The sequence below is a fragment of the Aythya fuligula genome, chromosome 2, assembly GCF_009819795.1.
Source record: "Aythya fuligula isolate bAytFul2 chromosome 2, bAytFul2.pri, whole genome shotgun sequence".
NCBI lineage: Eukaryota > Metazoa > Chordata > Aves > Anseriformes > Anatidae > Aythya > Aythya fuligula.
The window spans coordinates 1012325-1029442 of record NC_045560.1 but is presented as its reverse complement, the minus strand read 5'-3'; the positions used below and the strand labels follow the sequence as shown (position 1 = coordinate 1029442).

Genomic DNA, 17118 nt, shown 5'->3' with positions numbered 1-17118 from the left:
CTGGGGAGAGGCAACGTCAGTACCGAGGCCGTGCTGTCGGACCACATTTGTGCCTTTCAGCAGAAATAAACCAACAGGCAGGGGCTGCAGAGCCCGATCCACGACCGCTGCTCCTCTCCCCGAGGAGAGCAGGGCGCTGTGCAGCCCGGAGGCAGAAGCCTCGTGCCCAACACCCCCAGGAGCCGCAGCAGAGGGCGGCTTCCCCTCTGCAAAGCCTCACCTGTTTTACAGCCCCAGTAAGAACCAGGACATTGAGCTTCGTGATTTTTTTCTAAAAAGCATTTATAAACGTGGCAGAAATCTCTCCGAAGAAACAGGGATCCTGAGCGCTTTGGGGAAAACCAGATGAGACAAATTGAGACGTAACAGGATCAGATGCTAAGACTCACCTGCACTAAACAACCTTATCTCATCCCCTCCAAGCAAGCAAGCTCTCCAGTTCTGTTAGTTACGGTCTTGTTTTGATCTTGCCAGAGATTTAGATAATGCTCAGAATTGTTCTCCAGCTATCCCAAAAAAGGGAGAAACCGATCTCCAGACCGGGAACACAGATGCAGGAACTGCAGCCCCCCCCCTCCTGCCAAGCAAGGAGAAACAAGTCCTGCTCTCAAATCTTTGCCTCCGTTCTGCCCAGGACCTGGCAGTCTGCTCCCAGGGCAGCTCAGCAAGTTTTAATTACTGAGCAAGCCCAAAAGGCCTCGTTACACCTGCTCCTGGAGTCTGAAATTATTTGAAACGCCGAGTCCCGATGGTACTGGTCAAGGGATGCACATCTGGGGGGACCTAAAATCCGGGGGCACCTAAGGAACATATACCTGAAGCTGGTAATACAATGATTTTAACAGCAACTGGAAAATTCTGGTGCTGAGATAGCCCAGAACCTGCAACTTAAAGAATAAGGAATTGTTTTAAAATATCCTTAAACCCCATGCAAAAATGTTAACAAGTCTTCATGTTTCTGCGACGCTGAGCTACAAAATAGCTGTCATTAGAGTTCCTATAATTGAGTAGGATAACACGCATCTGAATAGACCAAAGCTCCAAGTTTTACAATCTCTGCCCACTTCCTTCCTTCCTAATTGTTTGTTACCATTTAATGAACTATGCTAGCACAGGAAAATTCTAAATGATATTTTTCTGTACTAGGGGGCACCTGACTCACTTCTAAACAATGCAAATAAGTGCCTTAAAACAGAACAGAAATTCCCTTTGTGTAAATCCCCACTCCATACTCCTGGAGGTCTTATTTATTCTGACGGGTGATCATTACAGTTCTCTGTACATCCCACCTTCAGCAGCATTAGTGAGCAGGAAGATTAAGGCAAAAAAAAATTTCTTCTGAAAGAAATCACCAGGTTACCTCTTTAGGAGCAATCTTTTTTTCTTTCCTTTTTTTTTTTTTTTTTTTTTTTAACATGGCAGAGATCAAGGGAAAAATAAATGGAAGTCAAAGCACTACACATCAAAGGTGACTAATTTCAGGGGGAGGGAGAAAAATTGCTGAGAAATAAACAGTGGAGGACCCCTTACATCTCACTGTTCTTTTTACCCAGCCAGGGAAGTATCTGTTAAAACCTCTCCTTTTCCTAAGTAGTTTCTGACAAGGTTACTAACACCAGGAAATAGCAACTGGGCCAGTAAGTGTTGAGAACCAGCAGATACACCACCACATTTCACTGTATATACAGGAGCAGCACGTACATGGCAGCAAGGAATCAAAACGAGCAGCCCCTCGGATCAGTGGGCAGAAGCAGCTGTAGCTGTTAAGCACTCGAGGCTGAAGCTCCCAGCAGCAGGGGCCTCGTGAAGATGCCGACCTGCAGACCACAGCAGCAACAAGAGCTTTATGCCTTCATAAAGAAGGCAAAACATGCCTTTATTTCCATCTTTATGCCTTGGACTTGCTGTTATCTGGAGTAGCAGTTACCAAACCTTGCCCTATTCTCATTTTTGAGATGGACAGGACTGTAAACGTAGCTACAGTGCAGCACTCACACACTTCGGGCAGTGCTTTCCCCGAGAAGCCCCAGGCAGCCCACAAAGCATTCATCTAAGTAAGAGCATCTTCTGCCGAGTAGGAGCGATCGCTTCTTTTGCAGGCTGAAGAGCCGAACAGAAGGCAGAGCAGAAGAAGAGACAAATTTGATCTCAGTTCCTTGCTCTTAAAATAAACTGTTCGGACTAAAACCAGCAACACATCGAAGTCCTGCTTCAGTGGGCCTAGCAGTAACACGATAAGCAAAATCGTTCTGTGATGCCACGCGGGGAAGCTTTTTGTTCTGTACCAAGACACTTACGTTCCACCTGATTGCTGTCTGCATGGGCTTTGCCTTTTGGTTCCTGGCTCCCAGCTTTTGCATCGTCATCATCCAGCAGAGGAACATAGTCTGTTTTGTTTACTGTTTCTCCGACCACATCGTCAAACTTCTCTGCTTCCAGAGTGGCAATGAAGTCCCTTTTCACTTCTTCCTCGATCTCGGGCGGTGGCTCGGTCAGAGCGTCCGCGAGACTGAGATTGTGATCCAAGTCAGCCATGTTTTAGCACCTCTGCGACCTACAGAGCCGTTTGGGGGAGAAGAAAAAGAAACAAGCATGTTTTAGTAAGAGACCTCTTAACTGTGCTCAGTTTTGCTGATGATACCTAAGGCACGAAGTCACGGCCACCTCAGTGCTCACCAATTCCCAGATGTTTCCAAACCCCCACCACGCTCCGGAGGCAAACAAACAAGCCAGGTCACCCAAACCGTGTCATGCTCAGGCAGTAAAACCTACCACGTGATGTTTTATCAGAACCTTAAAAAAAATAAATAAATACCTGGCCAGCACAAACACAATCTTATATTGATTGGTGCCCTGCCCCAGATCTGCGAGTTAATTACATATCCCCAGCAGCAGGAAGAGAAGTGACGCAAGCGAATTTAGTTCTTGGGCTGGACTCCACCCAGCCTCCCCTATGGAGATTAGGATTTTACATAATCTCTGATGTATACTTCAGGGATGCTTCTGATCCCGTAGATAGGGTCCAGCTGGGCGGTTCTGTCCTCAGCAAACCTTGCTAATGCCAACAAACCCAATCGAGCCCTGGGATTTGTGCTGGAAGGTGAAGTTTTAACGATGTTTACGCAGAAAAAAATGTAGTGGAGAATAGACATCCACATCATGCACAAAGCTATAAATTGGGAACACGAAGGAGAAAGACTCACCATCTTCCTTTTCCTCCCCAATTTATATCTCAGCTTCAATTTAAGCTCCTCACACTACACAGAAGATGTACCTAACCCAATTCAACTGCTCTGCAGCAAAGGCGTTCAGGTTGACATGAGAAATACACCCATAAACAATTATTTACACCCATAATTAATTATTTTTTCAGATTTCATCCTTATGAAGCTCTTAGCAAAGACCCAACAGAAGCTGAAGCAAATCTGAAGCCGTACAAAGAAGAGAAGCCCACCGCTCCTGCCTGGCACAAGGCACATTTCTGAACTGCCTCGCAGGCCAGTTGTGCACACGCAGTGCTCCCGGCATACCAGAGGAATGAAAAGCTCCATTCTTGTATTTTAGCCTTCAGCAGAAACCATCAGGTTATGAAAGGCAGAGACCAACGGGCCATTAGCATCTGAAGCAGCATACTTACAACTCCTACTACAGGAACTCCGCTTCCTTGAGTTTTCGTCTATGCTTGGAAGAGCAAAGCAAGATGATGCCAAGCACAACAATGCTCCTTAGGTGAACAACCAGCGTTGAGAACCTCTACCAGCATGGAGATCCTCTCTAAGAGAAAGATGCCCTCTGCTTCAGGAGCCCAGCAAGGCAAGGCAGGAGCGCCCCATTCATCAATACGGGACAAGGATAGGAAGGAAGGTTTGGGAAGGAAGGTTTAGAGCTCCAACAACAACAAATTCACCTAAACAAAAGGATGAGGAGGAGCTCAGCTCAAGCGGTTCATCATTTTGTGGCCAGTTCCCAACACATGGGATGGGACCACGGAGCCAGGTCGGGACCAGAGGCAGTGGGGCCGCAGAACGGCGCCCGCGCAGCCACACACAAAGGCAATTTGTGTGCTGCTAACGAAGGGCTGACCCATGCAGCCACTACGCTGCTCTCCGGGGTCACTGCATAATGCTGGGGTGGCAGAACACAGCCCCCTTGTTCCAGCACAAAGGCTCCTACTCCTTGGACTACGGGAAATTCTTCATCAGCACCATACGGCCGCTGACATACCTACGGGCTCGAGCTGGGCAAGGCAACGCTCGGCATTCTTTGCAGACAATGGTTTTCCACTGATACTGGTGTCTACGTAACCACACACAAGCATGCTAGGGGAGCTAATTCAGTTAAAACCTCTTCTTTCTTCCCTTCAAAGGTCAAACTGGATCAGACTCCAAGCAGCAGCTGCTGTTCTGTGGGTCAGGTAACGGCACCGAGGAGTTACCACTTACCGCGAACCCGGAGGTGAAAGGTTTGGAGCTCTCAGCCCTTCGTGCACGGCCCCAGCTGAAGGGGTTATTGCTATCAAGACCAGCCGTATTTTTTATTTTTATTTTTTTTTTTACACAAACAGAAGTCTCAGAACAGGATTTAGGCTCGACTTGCTCTTTCAGACGGAGGTTTGAGACGCACCGTCTTACCCCCTCGTGCTTCCAATTGAAATTGTGGCTTTGAGATCAGCATCTCAGAGACAGTTTGATGCTAGGAACACTTCAGCCTTTTCTTCTGAAAGTTTCAGTTTGCACAGAGAAGGAACCAATATTCAAAATTTTCAGCAAGCTGCTTCACGATGCCACTAGGAAATGCAAGGATCGAGGCTGAGGTGAGGAACTTGCTGCAGAACATCCAACAACCCAGGGAGATGACACGCAGAGGCTGCACGGCCACAGCGGGCTCCAGTAGAGGACTCCAGCTCCTGTCCTTCACGGCAGGCAGGTTTACAACGTGGAAGTGGCATTTTGGAAAACCTCTCTTTTTAACCTTGCCCCAAAGGGGCGATGACAGTCAGTGAACCGAGCTCCCAGCTCACACCACTCACACGTTCGCTTCGGATTAAACCTTCCTGCTATTTTGGTTTCGAGCACAGGAGGGGCCTTTTAGCAGCGTTTCCTCCTGACAGCTTAATTTAGGGGCTGTCCAAGCAGCAAGACATCTCCCATCCTCCCACTCCGATGGAAACTATTAGCCAACTGCTCCACAGAGGAGCCCTGTAACATTTAGCATCCCCTCCCCTGCACCATCCGAACCGAGCGGGCGTCCACAGCCAGCAGCAGACCGCACGTGGCCGCATACTGCCATAATCACTGCTTTGCAGGCAGAGAAAGCTCCTAAGCGATACTTTGATGGCCCAGAAATTACCTTGGTCTTGCTCCACTGAGATATTCCATCATCGTTCCTCTAAGCCTAAGCAATTGCACGCCAATTAACATAGCAAACTCCTCCAAGGCGCCACGGGAACGCGTTGGGGAAGCCAGCAGGAGTTACTAAACCCGAGTCAGTGCTGATCCCACCCAGATCGTCCTCTGGCACCCAAATATTCCATCCCAAGCCGCTGCTAGATTCGCATCCTGCAGTTTTTGTTCCTGATTAAAAGAAAAAAGCGGCACCGTAATGAACAGTTGCCATGAAGCAGCATTGACAACGTCTCCGTTTCAGACCCACGTAGGACTGGGACATGAAAGCAATCTAGTTTCTGGGGAAAAATAAATAATAACGAGGTTACGCAGGCCTATCAGCAGGACATTTCCTTGCCTATATTTAACTTAATAAGGAATGCAGAAACGACATAAAAAAAATCAATGCAACTCATAACAGCCACGCTGTGTTTTGCAGCAAACAGAGAATCCGTCTCCCCGGCACATAAAGCACCCAGCTCACAGCGAGGGCAGGAGGGCAAGGACGCCGCACAAATTCTGCACAAGGGTAGAAGAAAACTGACAAAATAACCAGGTGTTGCCCAGCTTAGGAAGACAGATGCTTTCTGCACCACGTTCATCCACAGAGAAGAGCTGGCTGTGCACTGGAGGCGTTCGGGAGCATCCACCAAGACACGATGCGCTGGGCGTTACGCAGCTGGGCGAGCCAGGCACACAGAGGAGCACTAGGAACGAGAATTCTGACATCAACTTACAGGATGAAAGGGAAAACCGAGCAGTGACGGTTTCAGAAGGCAGCAGTTAACAAAACATTCAATAATTCTTCATCTGCAAGACAGCTGCTGCGCTCCTGATGACTGCTAAGTGGCACAGGGAGTAAGGAGCGATGGTGTAACTGCAGCCTGCGTGACTCAAGGTCTGCATCTCTTGGAGGGCCTCAGAGGACTGCCAGGGTCAAGCAGGCGCCGTGCTCGGGGTCAAGGTGTGGGAAGGGGAAGGAGCAGACTGTGGTGCTGGTGGCCCCACAGGGTCAGCTGTATGGCAGAGGAGGAAGGGAGCTTTCCGGTAGCCAGGCGTTCTTCGATCTGTTCCAGGAAGTCTTCAAATTACTCCGCAGCAAATCAATTACGTTCCTTCTCCTCACTTCTGTTCCCAAAAATGGTTTGTTCAGGCCTCTTCGTGTTCCAGCAGCAGCTGGTCCGTTACAGCCAGTATCTGCCCCATCTGTTCTGCTTTGTGCTCGGAGTCTGTGTGCCCAGCGAGCAACCTATTCCTTTCCATACAAAGCCATCTCCTGGTAGCTGAGCCGAAAGCAGCAGCGCTGTTTCCATCGGTTATCACAGAGCCCTGCCCTCCAGCTCCAGCTATTTACCCAATTCTCAGCCCCCACCTGCAGCGAGCTCCTTTCCAGGCACTCCCAGCAGCTCACATCAAGTCTGCCAGTTGTGAGGAGTGGGCTGCAGCCAGACCAAAACTCCTAGAAAGAAACCCAGCCGGCAATTCCACGCACGAGTTTTCTTTTACGTACCCCAGCGGAGCAACTTTCAAGAACCATCGTCTCCTGCAGCCACCCTCCGCAGGCAGGAGGGACACAAACAGAGCTTGCATAAGCCGCCGCCTCTCAGCTTCCCATCTAGGGGAGAGTGGAATTTGTTTCCTGAACTTTGTGTTGCCATTTTGGAGCTGCTCGCGCTGCGCTGCGGCGTACGCGCCTCCGGGCACGCAGAGGCTGAGTTCAAATTTATGAGCGGTCTGACCCAGATTCCCTGCGTCTCGGCTGAGGATGGCGAAAGGGGAAGACAGGCACGTGGGCACAGGGGATGCTGCCCCCCAAAAATGATACTTGAAGGCCTGGCTGATGCTTGAACAGAGCCGCAGCTGGCTCGAGGCGCTGGCTGAGTCCCCCCAGCCTTCTGGGTCATTAGGAGCAGCACCCCCAAAATGCGCTGCCCCCACCAAAGCAAAGCGGGAGCAGCTTTCATGGCAAAGAGGCGAGAGCATTTAAATGTATCTAAGAGGAAAAAGAAACAAAGCAGCTTTTCTCCTGGTTTTGTTTAGAGGAGACACCAGCACAGGGAGTTATTAGCAGGAATATTGTTCCACCAGATCCCCTCGCTCCTTTAAAATCAGCTCCCAGCCCCGTGCAGAACAGTCTCCGCCTGGCAGACACAGACAGCTCGGTCATCGTGCCATTTCTCTCGTCCTCACCCAGCCTGTTCTCAGCTGAGGCTCTCAGGAGCACTTAGCGGTGGGCACTGAGGCAGAAGGGAACAGGGCAGCGGGGAGCAGAGAGATGCAAAGTCATCGTCCTTCGGCACTGTGTTGGCAGGGAGTCACATGAAGAGGACGCCTGCATTTATCCTCCCAAAACGAGGGCGCCTCAACTGCTGACATTTTACATTTTGTGCACAGACACACCAAGTCTGTGACCTCTTTTTTTCCTTTTTTTTTTTTTTTTTTAAGCACAAACTAAACCAAGGTGTTTTGTTTGTTTGTTTGTTTGCTTTCTCCCCAGTAAGTTAAACAAGGTTGGAGCTGGGCTTCATTTCTGGGGGTGTTCCAAGTTGCAGGACGTCACTCCGATTTCCCAGAGGCTCATTCTCAGAGGTAGGGAGATGCAGCTCCAGGAACCTTTAACCTTCAATGGAAAGGCATTATTTTCACAGAATCCCAGCCTGGCTGGGCTGGAGGCCCCGTGGGTCCCTCTGCTCCCAGTCAGGGCCCCCAGAGCTCCGACAGGGGGCAGGGGGAGCCTCCTGGGCTCCAGGCTGAGCAGCCCCAGCTCTCCCGGCCTCTCCTCGCAGCAAAGGGGCTCTTGGCCCTGTGACATCTTCCCGACCCCACACTGGGCTCTCCCCATTGCATCCATCAGGATTAGTGAGCGTGGTGTCATACAGAACCACGCTGTCCTTCAGACATAACGCAGCAAGAAAGCTTCTCGTTGCTCATACAACTTAGCAATTGCCTCCCTTCTTCATGAGGAAGAGCAGTGGCGAGTCCAGAGCAGGTAGATTTGGGGCATTTTGGGGGGCAGGTGTTGCTTTTAAGGCCAGGACTGCCACACCACCAGGCAAAGCACTTGCATCATCACTTCCCTTCTCAGGGCAACTTCATCAGCAGCTTCCTGGTTAAGTACATGAAACAGATGGAGAGTCTCAGCTTCCAAATCCATGCAGACAACAAATCCGAACATCTCTAATAATAATAATATTATTTTTGCAGGCTAGGAATGGGGGGCAGACGTGGGGGTACCCCAAAAACAGACCACAGGGGGCCGGGCACACTGCAAGGTGAGCCTAAGAAGCCCGGGCTGCTACGGAGCAGTGAGAGCCCCTGCGCCGCTCACCGATAACCAGGCGACAGCCGCAGAGGCTCGATGCAAATCTCAGCTCACTTCCAGCAGCAGCTCGTGGCCGCGCGAGATAAGCGCAGTGCTTGAGCTGCTCGCTTCAGATAGGCTCAGCAAACCTGCAGTTCAGCTCGTCAGCGGGGTGTCAGGGAGGAGACAAAGCTTCGGCCACTGCTGCCTCCTCACGGCACGGCACGGCTCGCTCACAATCACTGCTCCTTCCTACGCCTGCTATCTCGCAATCCCTGAGGTTCTCGAAGCAATCCCTGAGGTTCTCGAGCTGTCTGCAGCCTGTTCAGCCGGGGATAACGGAACGTGCAAGCGAGGGGCTGCGCCAGACCCCAGCAGATAACGAAGCTCCAAGCACTGCTGCTCTGCCCGGGAGAGGAAGCCTGAGAAGAGGCAGGAATATGAGCAAAAACACCGATTGGAGTGAAAGCTTGGCTGGAAACCAGACGTGTACTTTGGGTAAGGAAAATAAAAGATTAAGTCAAAAATGGAAACAAGTCTAATGAAGTGGAAGGGGTGGACAGAAGAGGAAAAAAAATCAACACAAGAGGAGAGAGACATCGGTCAGCTCCGCGTTTCATGAAGTTTCATGAAACGGGCACGGCGAGGTCTGTAATAAATGATGAGCAACCAGCAGAGCAGAAGGGAAACCACCGCAGCGAGGCCACTGGACTGCAGCAGGGAAAGGCACTGGAACAAAATGAGCTCCAGCTGAGCGCTGCTGTTTGTTTTGTTTTTAAAGTGTCCTACCTACAACTTGTATAAACTGCAGCTTCAGTTTCAGAGTTGGCGGCTTAAAATAAGTGCAGTGGTTCCAGTTTCCTGCTGCCTCTGTAAGGATCTAAATAATTCCGGTTTTTATTCAATAGTTCCGACCATTTCTCTGCAGTTGACAGCGAGGCGTTATTTTTGCTGCTAATAGACTCTGCCCTTACACCTCGCTTCCACAACCAGGCTGGGCACAGGGCTGTAATGAACCTTTCTGCTCCAAAAGCTTGAAACGTTTTCATCAACTACATTTCCTTGAAGCAAGCAGCCATAAAGCCAATAACGCTGCCTTCACCTTGTGCAATGATTCAGCCGGTGGGTGAATTAGCCAGGACAGACAGCAGGCAGCCTCCCATCATTTGCATCTCTTCAGTAGCGTTGGAAAGATTCTCTCAGTTTTCTGGGGATTGGAGACAAATTCGGCTTTCTTCCTGCTTTTTAGACATTCATAGCCTGGAGAGCCTCCGTTTGATCAAAGGAGAGTGTCTGCAAAGCAAACTGGGCGGACGTCCTGGACTAGCCAGAGGAAAGCCACAAGCCAGCCTCCTCTTTCCACACCTCTACCTACCTGCTGTCAACATAAAAGCTACAATTAAGGCCAGCCTGAGAGCCGAGTCCGACATTTAGCCCAACTAAAGCCACGTCTCAGTTTAGAGCTGGACATTTACTGACATTAAAGTCATCTGTCAACTGGCCCCAAGTCAACTGGATTTAAGAAAGATTTTTTTTTTCTTAAACGGATTTTAAAAGAAACCACAGGAACTGGGAGAAGTCCATGCAGCGGTGGCGATGGCAACAAGGACAATCCAACTCTACCTTCCTCAAGCACTTTTAAAGAGAAACTTTACGTTGCTTCAGGAAAAAGAGCACAATTTGTCTTTCCAAAGAGCACAGCGCCGAGCCTAACCAGCACAGGGATGCAGACACCAGCTTTCCATCTCCACACAGCAGCTACGTCTTCAACATCAGCCAGATCTGCAAAGCACGTCCGAGAAGTTACACAATCCACAAAGCATCAAGTAATGAAGTGCTCCCAAATGCAAATATAAAAGTCTCAGCGAAGCTGGCTGCTCTGAAGACCATTTTAGTAGCTACCAGGTATCAAGAGACCTGACCGAAGGACCATGTAAATTAAGCTCCCCAAAAATCCCACCCACACGCCTCCTTGGAAAACCAAGCAGGCTGTTCCAGCCTCTACAGGGCAAAAGCTGTGTGTTCTGGGAGGATTTTTGCCCAGAAACAAACCTTAACGCCAGCAAGGACGGATCAGAGCATCGCTCAGCCTGTTCACCTTCGTGCGTGCATCCACAGCACTCCTCCAGGGGGATTGCAGTGCTCTGTCCTGCTCGTTTAAATAAAACACGAGCTTTGCAGCAGCCATAGGCACAGGCTTGTAGAGCAATGAGAAAGTTGGGTCACCGGCATTGACTTTTGCTGTAATTCAGCGCAGGAATTGATCTTGTTATGGATTTTTAAAGAAGAGGTCGCTGGTGATGCAGAGCATGGCAATGAAGGCCAAAACCCCTCAGCAATCCCAGCCTCGCTCCCAGAGGCTGTCATCTGCTGCCCCCAGCCTGCCGATGGACGCAGCCCTCCAGGCTCTGCCTTCCAGACTCAGAGAGAGCAGCAGGGCAGGCAGGTGGCTCCAAAATGGTCACCTTCAGTGGAGGAACCCCCCGGGAGGCTCCTGGGGCTCAGCTCCAGGGCGAGGTGACCGTGAAGGAAGGCGATCCTGCCTGAGCAGCCCCGCCTGCAGGAGCAAATGCGATGCTCCCGGTCCTTACAGGAGCCCTGTGCACGCACAAACTGATGGCCGGAGCCAGATCTGTTATTAGCAGAGGGAAAAATGGTCAAACTCCAGGTTGGGGAAGGATCTCCGTACCCACTGGCAGGTGCTACGTGCATACCGTATGCCCCCTCCCCCTTGTTTGTTTGCCAATTAGGTAAAAGCAGGTTAAAAATAAAGCCTGAATTCAGCACTTATGCAAACTAAAATAATGAGCCGGAGTCAGATCTCCATCAAAGATGAACGTGGAAGGAATACCCAAATGACAGAGCACCAGTAAAAACCTGTTTGCACCTCTAAGTACCCATGCACACGAGTAGGGGTGCTTGGCTGCACAGCGCTCTGCCGTGGAAGGCTCAGGAGGCACGAGGAAGACGACGGCACGACTGGATTTGCTACGAGCAGAGACGAAGGCAGCTGGAAAGGAGACGAGGAAAAGTCTCCCATGAAAGCCTAGGAAAAGAACAGGATGAGCCCAAAAGCACTTCCATTTTACATTTTGAAGGCAAGAATTAAAAGCAAACTGAAACCAACCCCCCGGCCTCCCTGGGCACACACACAGCTTGGGGAAGGATCCCCTTCCCCTTCCACGCCGCGTCCTGGGATGATGAAGGGCTGCAGACAGCCCTGCAGGAGTTCATCAGTACAAGGGCTCCTGCCAAGAACAGAAACAAGACAAGGCTACGTTAAAGAAATGGAGGAACAATTCCAGAACTCGCACCTCTGCCAATCTTGTTCATTCAGATTTTCAGGTACCCTTCTGGCTCTTCAATTAAGACCTAAAAAGACTCTGGGTGCTACGAAGCCAGCTCCAGGAGTCCCAACTCGTCCTGCCATGGAAAGGCAGCCACCGAGCCTGCTTCCTAATATACAAACATCTCCCTCCTGCTGCTTCAAAAGCCTCACAAGTTATTACTTGTCTCCAATGGCTTCGGTTTGTCTCCTGTGCAAGGCCCCAAGTCAGTGCAGTAGGAAGAACCTGACTTGCAGAACCGTGCACACAACCAGCACTGTTCTAGAGGGTCAGCTCCAAAAGCAAGAATTTCACGTACGTACCGCTGGTTTCTCACCACTCCTCACCTTCCTCCTGCACAGCAAGGCACGTAACCACGCGGCTTTAAGGTAAAAACAAGTCGTATCAAGAAAAACCTTGCACACGCTGGCACTTTGTTAAAGCCTTTGGGCTTTGCTAGCTGGCTGAAGCCACTCTTCCAGGTGAGAGCTGGTCCTAACGAGGATAACGAGGAGCTCCCAAACCAGGGCACCACGATTCCAGCCCTGCTCAGCAGCATGTGGTCACGGCGAGGAGCCTCATGAAACGGGAGGGGAAGAGTCCTATGAAGTCACGCGACTTTTTATTGCTCAATTTTTCACTTTTTCATTGTTGTAAAATCTCTGGTCTGATGTTTTTATCCCTTTAGTCACATCCCAGCAAAGCCCAGGGCGCCGAGGGGTGAATGGGAGAGCCCAACGCCTGCTGAGCCCCACGTGTGGGGAGAGCACGGCCCCGCTGCTCCTTCCCAGCAGCACCAGAGCAGGCACAGCACAGGCACACCTCTGCCTGCTGCATCCGCAGTGATTCACCACTCCTGGAGCACTCCGGATAACTCTGTTGCAGTAATTTGTTACCCAACTCGGGTTTGGACTACGAGACTCCTTCCCTTTGAGATAAAAAAACTGTCAGTGATGTAAGATCACCTACGCCAACTCGTAATGTGGACTCTTATGAAAATCAAAGGCACCGTATCGGGTTTTACGGATGCCTTCGTGCATTTCCTTTGGGGAACTTGTTCCCGAAGTGTTGCTTTAGGGAAGGCAGGAGAGGTCATGGAACAGGCCCACTTACTGCTCCGAAAGCTCGGAGTTGCTGATGAACCCGAGGGGGCTGGACTTACTCGTTTGCTGCTCTTGCTCTCTAAGATAACATCCTGGGACTCCAGGGCAATCACATTCACAGCATCACTTCTCTGGCACGCAGCACTTCGGTGGCACGGAGCAGCCCCTGCTTCTTCCACAGACCTCAGGAGGAAATCCAGCCTGCACAGACAATTTTCCTGCCCAGTGAGACCCAGGTTGCTAAGTCAGATTTCAGACCCCGTTGCAGTTTCCCATCTGTTACACCCCATTTTGGGCTTAATTCCTGCTCTCTCTGCTCAGGGTGGAGAGGTACATTTCACAGAACTCATCTTCTCCTGGGAACCAAGGGAGAGTCTCTGAAGAAGGGCAGGGAAGGGGGAGCCTCACGCACCAAGGTGGCTTTGCATCAGCCAGGCCCCAGCCAGCCAAAAACCAGAGCCAGGCGGCTGTAGGAAGAGTGACAGCTGTAAAAATTAAAATCAGCTCAACAGACCTGTTCCAAGCCTGACATCACTCGCACCCATTCCCCAAAAATGTGGCATGTATCCGTGCCTTCAAAGAGCGTTTTATTAGCGTTAATTATACTTAAGCACAGCGAGATAAGAGACTACCAGCCTCCCGAGTGATTTCCTTCCTTTGGGCAATTTCATTCCTATTCACCACTCGGCAAGATGGGGTAAGACCGTCCAAGTTAGATTGCTCCATTATGAGCTGTACGGCTTCCAAGCTGATAAAAAGTCACGTTAATAAACTTGCCTTAAGTTCCAGCAGGAGAGATGCTCTGCCAGAGCAGCTTCGCTGGGAGGACGAGAATAACTTTCCTATAAGCCCCGGCAGGGATTAGGGCCTCTGAAAGGTGGGGATTAATGGGCTTGGCCGGCCTTCAAAAAAGCCACATGGAAGATGAGTTCATAGATAATAACTGTGAGGGACTTTCAAGTGTCTGGCTGAGCACAGGCCTACGAGCATTGAAATAAGAGCCCTAAAAAAGGCTGGTATGTCGTCTCCAAAGCCCTAAACGCTTCTCCGAGGGAAATAAGAGGGCTCTGCCCACCTTCGGCACAGACTTGTAGGTTTTAGCTAAGAAATTGGTGGTTTCAGAGCTGATTTCAAAAGAAAACAAAGTCATACTTGCGTGCCAGCCTGCGAGGCGTTTCAGAGGAGAGGGGATTTTCAGAGCCGCAGCAGAGCGGCGGCACCAAATAAGGTTTTGCAGCATCAATCAGCGCGGGAAGAGCCTCCCGCCGGCTCCTGGCAGCAAACAGAGGGCGAGACGACAGCGCAGGGCAGGGTACGAAAAGCCTGGCTGTTAGCAGAGCACTTTCTTTCTTTCTTTCTTTCTGTGTCTCACATGGACTGCTAAGCCACAAAGCAAACAGGCAAGGCGAGCAGCTGTTGCTGTCAGCTGCTTTCCTTTAATAGCACACGCATCAGAAAGGAAAGCAGCTCCGACCTCATGGAAGGCAAAACACAGAAAATAATGCCTTGGACTTTTCCTACAGAGTCCTTTTCCTTGGGAGGGGGAAAGGCAGGCGCATTTCTAATCGGATCAATCAGCGATTCCCATTTTTATTAGGCATTCTTCCTCCCCCGAGATCATCTCGCTGCCAAGGCCTGGGAAAGACGACTCGAGTGCAGGCAGAGGGAAGAGTTTCACTGCAGAAGTTCACCTCAGTCACTCAGCCCTCCCTTCAGCTCCTCTACGTTCATCCTGCTCCACGTTTGTCTTATATGTGCTGTTCCCAGAATGAGTTATGCTTACTTGACAATCTCAGCTTTCATTTTAAGACCATTTCTTCTGTTACTGTAGTGCTTTCTTCCCAAGCAGCACGAACACTGCAGCTACAAACCCAGAGACGTGAAAGAACTCACGAGTCATGCTGGGAGAAGGATGATTTTTCAGAGATCCAGTTCAGATGAATTCTGGCTGTAGCAGTGCTGCTCAGGCCCTCGATACTTTCACGAATTCCGTGGTTTGCCTCATGTACATATAAGCATCTAAGAGGGTCGCAGGGAAAGTAAAGACCAGAGAAGACAGATATTCTGAGATGAAGTGAAACAAAAAAGCTCTCAAAGAGTAAAATCAGCAACTATTAAATAGCATTTAAGTGTTACACTCGTATCATGCACACATCAGTAAGTTTACTGCTCTAAGTCCCCAAAATTGGGAGTTCAGCTTTCCATAGAACAGCTGAGGCAATCCCAGCTTGTGGAAACAGCCTGGCAGGAAGAGGCCAGAGACCCAGCAGCTCTGCTCCCTCATTTCACAAGGGGTATCAAGGGTAAATCGAGCCACAGGTGGCACTGAAAGAGCTCACGTCCAGCTGCTGGAGGCCACCTTTCTGTACACAGCGATGATTTGATGCCCACGAGAAAGGCTGATCACCATCTGCAAGCAAACCGACCCCTGGAGAAGCGCCCCAACATCCCCAGCTGGTGTTACCCAAAAAGCAAGGCAAAATTTGGGCAAGTAGCATAAAACACGACAGGTTGCAGAGAATAGGAGCTATGAAAACAGAAGCACTTTGCTTGGCAACTGGGTGCACACAGTCACTGCTTCCAGGAACTCCGTTTACATACAAGCTTTACTCCTTTACCTATAGAGAGTAATCCTTGTTATGTTGGTGACTGCATTAGAGCAGCTACTTCACTTTAATTAAGCTAAGCACCTCTTGACAGCGTAATTACATAGCATGAGAACCTGTAGATCAGGACACAGAACTGGTAGCTTCCAAATGAGAAGGCTGCCTAGCGAACTATTTCCATCAGTGACAGCTCACCACCAGCTGGATGTCTGCGCCAGATGAGTGAAACAGCAAATCTACGGCTGCTTTTTCAGGCAAATGACTTGCAAAGAACAAAATATTTGAAAGCTTTCACTATCGGAAGTTCAAAAGCTCCCAAGGAATGCAACGAACCACACATCCAGGCTAGGAAACAAGTTCCAGCTCTTGTGACTTCTGCAAAGCCTCACCGTAGAAAGTGGTGGCTTATGGACTCGTCAGGTGCCCTGGCGCACCGTGCCCTGCCCTGGGGCTCCTGCGAACTGACAGAGGTGCCCCAAAAGGGATCTGGAAGTAGAACAGACACCTGAACTAGCTGGGAGATAGGGGGTTGCCATTTCAAAACCACAACAAAGCCCTCTGGAACCAGACATTTAAGAAGGAGAAACAAACGCTCTATGAGTGCCTAGCCCTGGTTTTGGAGCATCAGGCAGCACGGAGCTCTGCAGCGCAGCTCAGAGGGAGCCAGGCCCGTTCCACTCTGCCCCCGTCGGGTCCTTCAGCCAGGAACGAGCCGGTCCCTGCACTCACGGGGAGGCCTTGCAGCTGCCCATGAATTCATGAAGTCCCCGGGCAGCACTAGGGTAGGAGCAGAGCATACCCAGAGGACCAAGAGTCATGAGCCCGCTGCTCCTTCTGTGTGCTCTGGGGCAGCCACGTCCCTCTGTGGCTTTTTTTTTTTTTGGTTTTTCTTTTTACTTTTAAGTAGGGGTATTTCTGTCTACACATAAGCAGGGAAGATAAAATCAGAAGTCCTTTCAAACCAAGGTGGAACGTAGCTCAACATTCCCGGGCACCTCTACAAGAGGGACTGGAGTCTTTGGCTACAAACAGCTCATGGAAGGATTTGCTAGAAGGCTGGAAATAAATACTGCCTGTGTGCAATCTGAAAGGAGGAGATATTCCTCTTGGAGAAAAACGCAGGTGGAGAGAAGTTAGAAGTGCTCAGCAAGGCGCTCGGTAGCACATTACCAGGTACCCAAGACGCAGGCCGAGGCCCAACGTGAAACACCGCTGGGCTGGAAACGCAGCAAGTACGATCACGTCTCCTTTCCCAAGGTTAGCTATCAGATTCTGCAATGATAAAAATAGACTGTTGGGAAAGCACTGTGTCATCGTGCACCGGCGAACCGAGCAGCAAGGAAAAGCAGGAGGCTACGTGCCAGGCCCTTCTGCTTCCTGCGGACTCGCAGCTTATCC

General features: G+C 50.3%; 1 protein-coding gene across 9 annotated transcripts in view; it reads right to left on the bottom strand.

Moving 5' to 3' along the window:
* Positions 1-17118, bottom strand: part of MAP4 (microtubule associated protein 4) — a 141969-nt gene that overhangs the window by 93729 nt on the left and 31122 nt on the right. For all 9 annotated transcript variants that reach the window (XM_032182997.1, XM_032182994.1, XM_032183002.1 and 6 more), the window contains exon 3: positions 2298-2554. In XM_032182997.1, the coding sequence (XP_032038888.1) occupies positions 2298-2535 (238 nt within the window). In that variant the 5' untranslated portion in view covers positions 2536-2554. The remainder of the gene's footprint in view (positions 1-2297; positions 2555-17118) is intronic.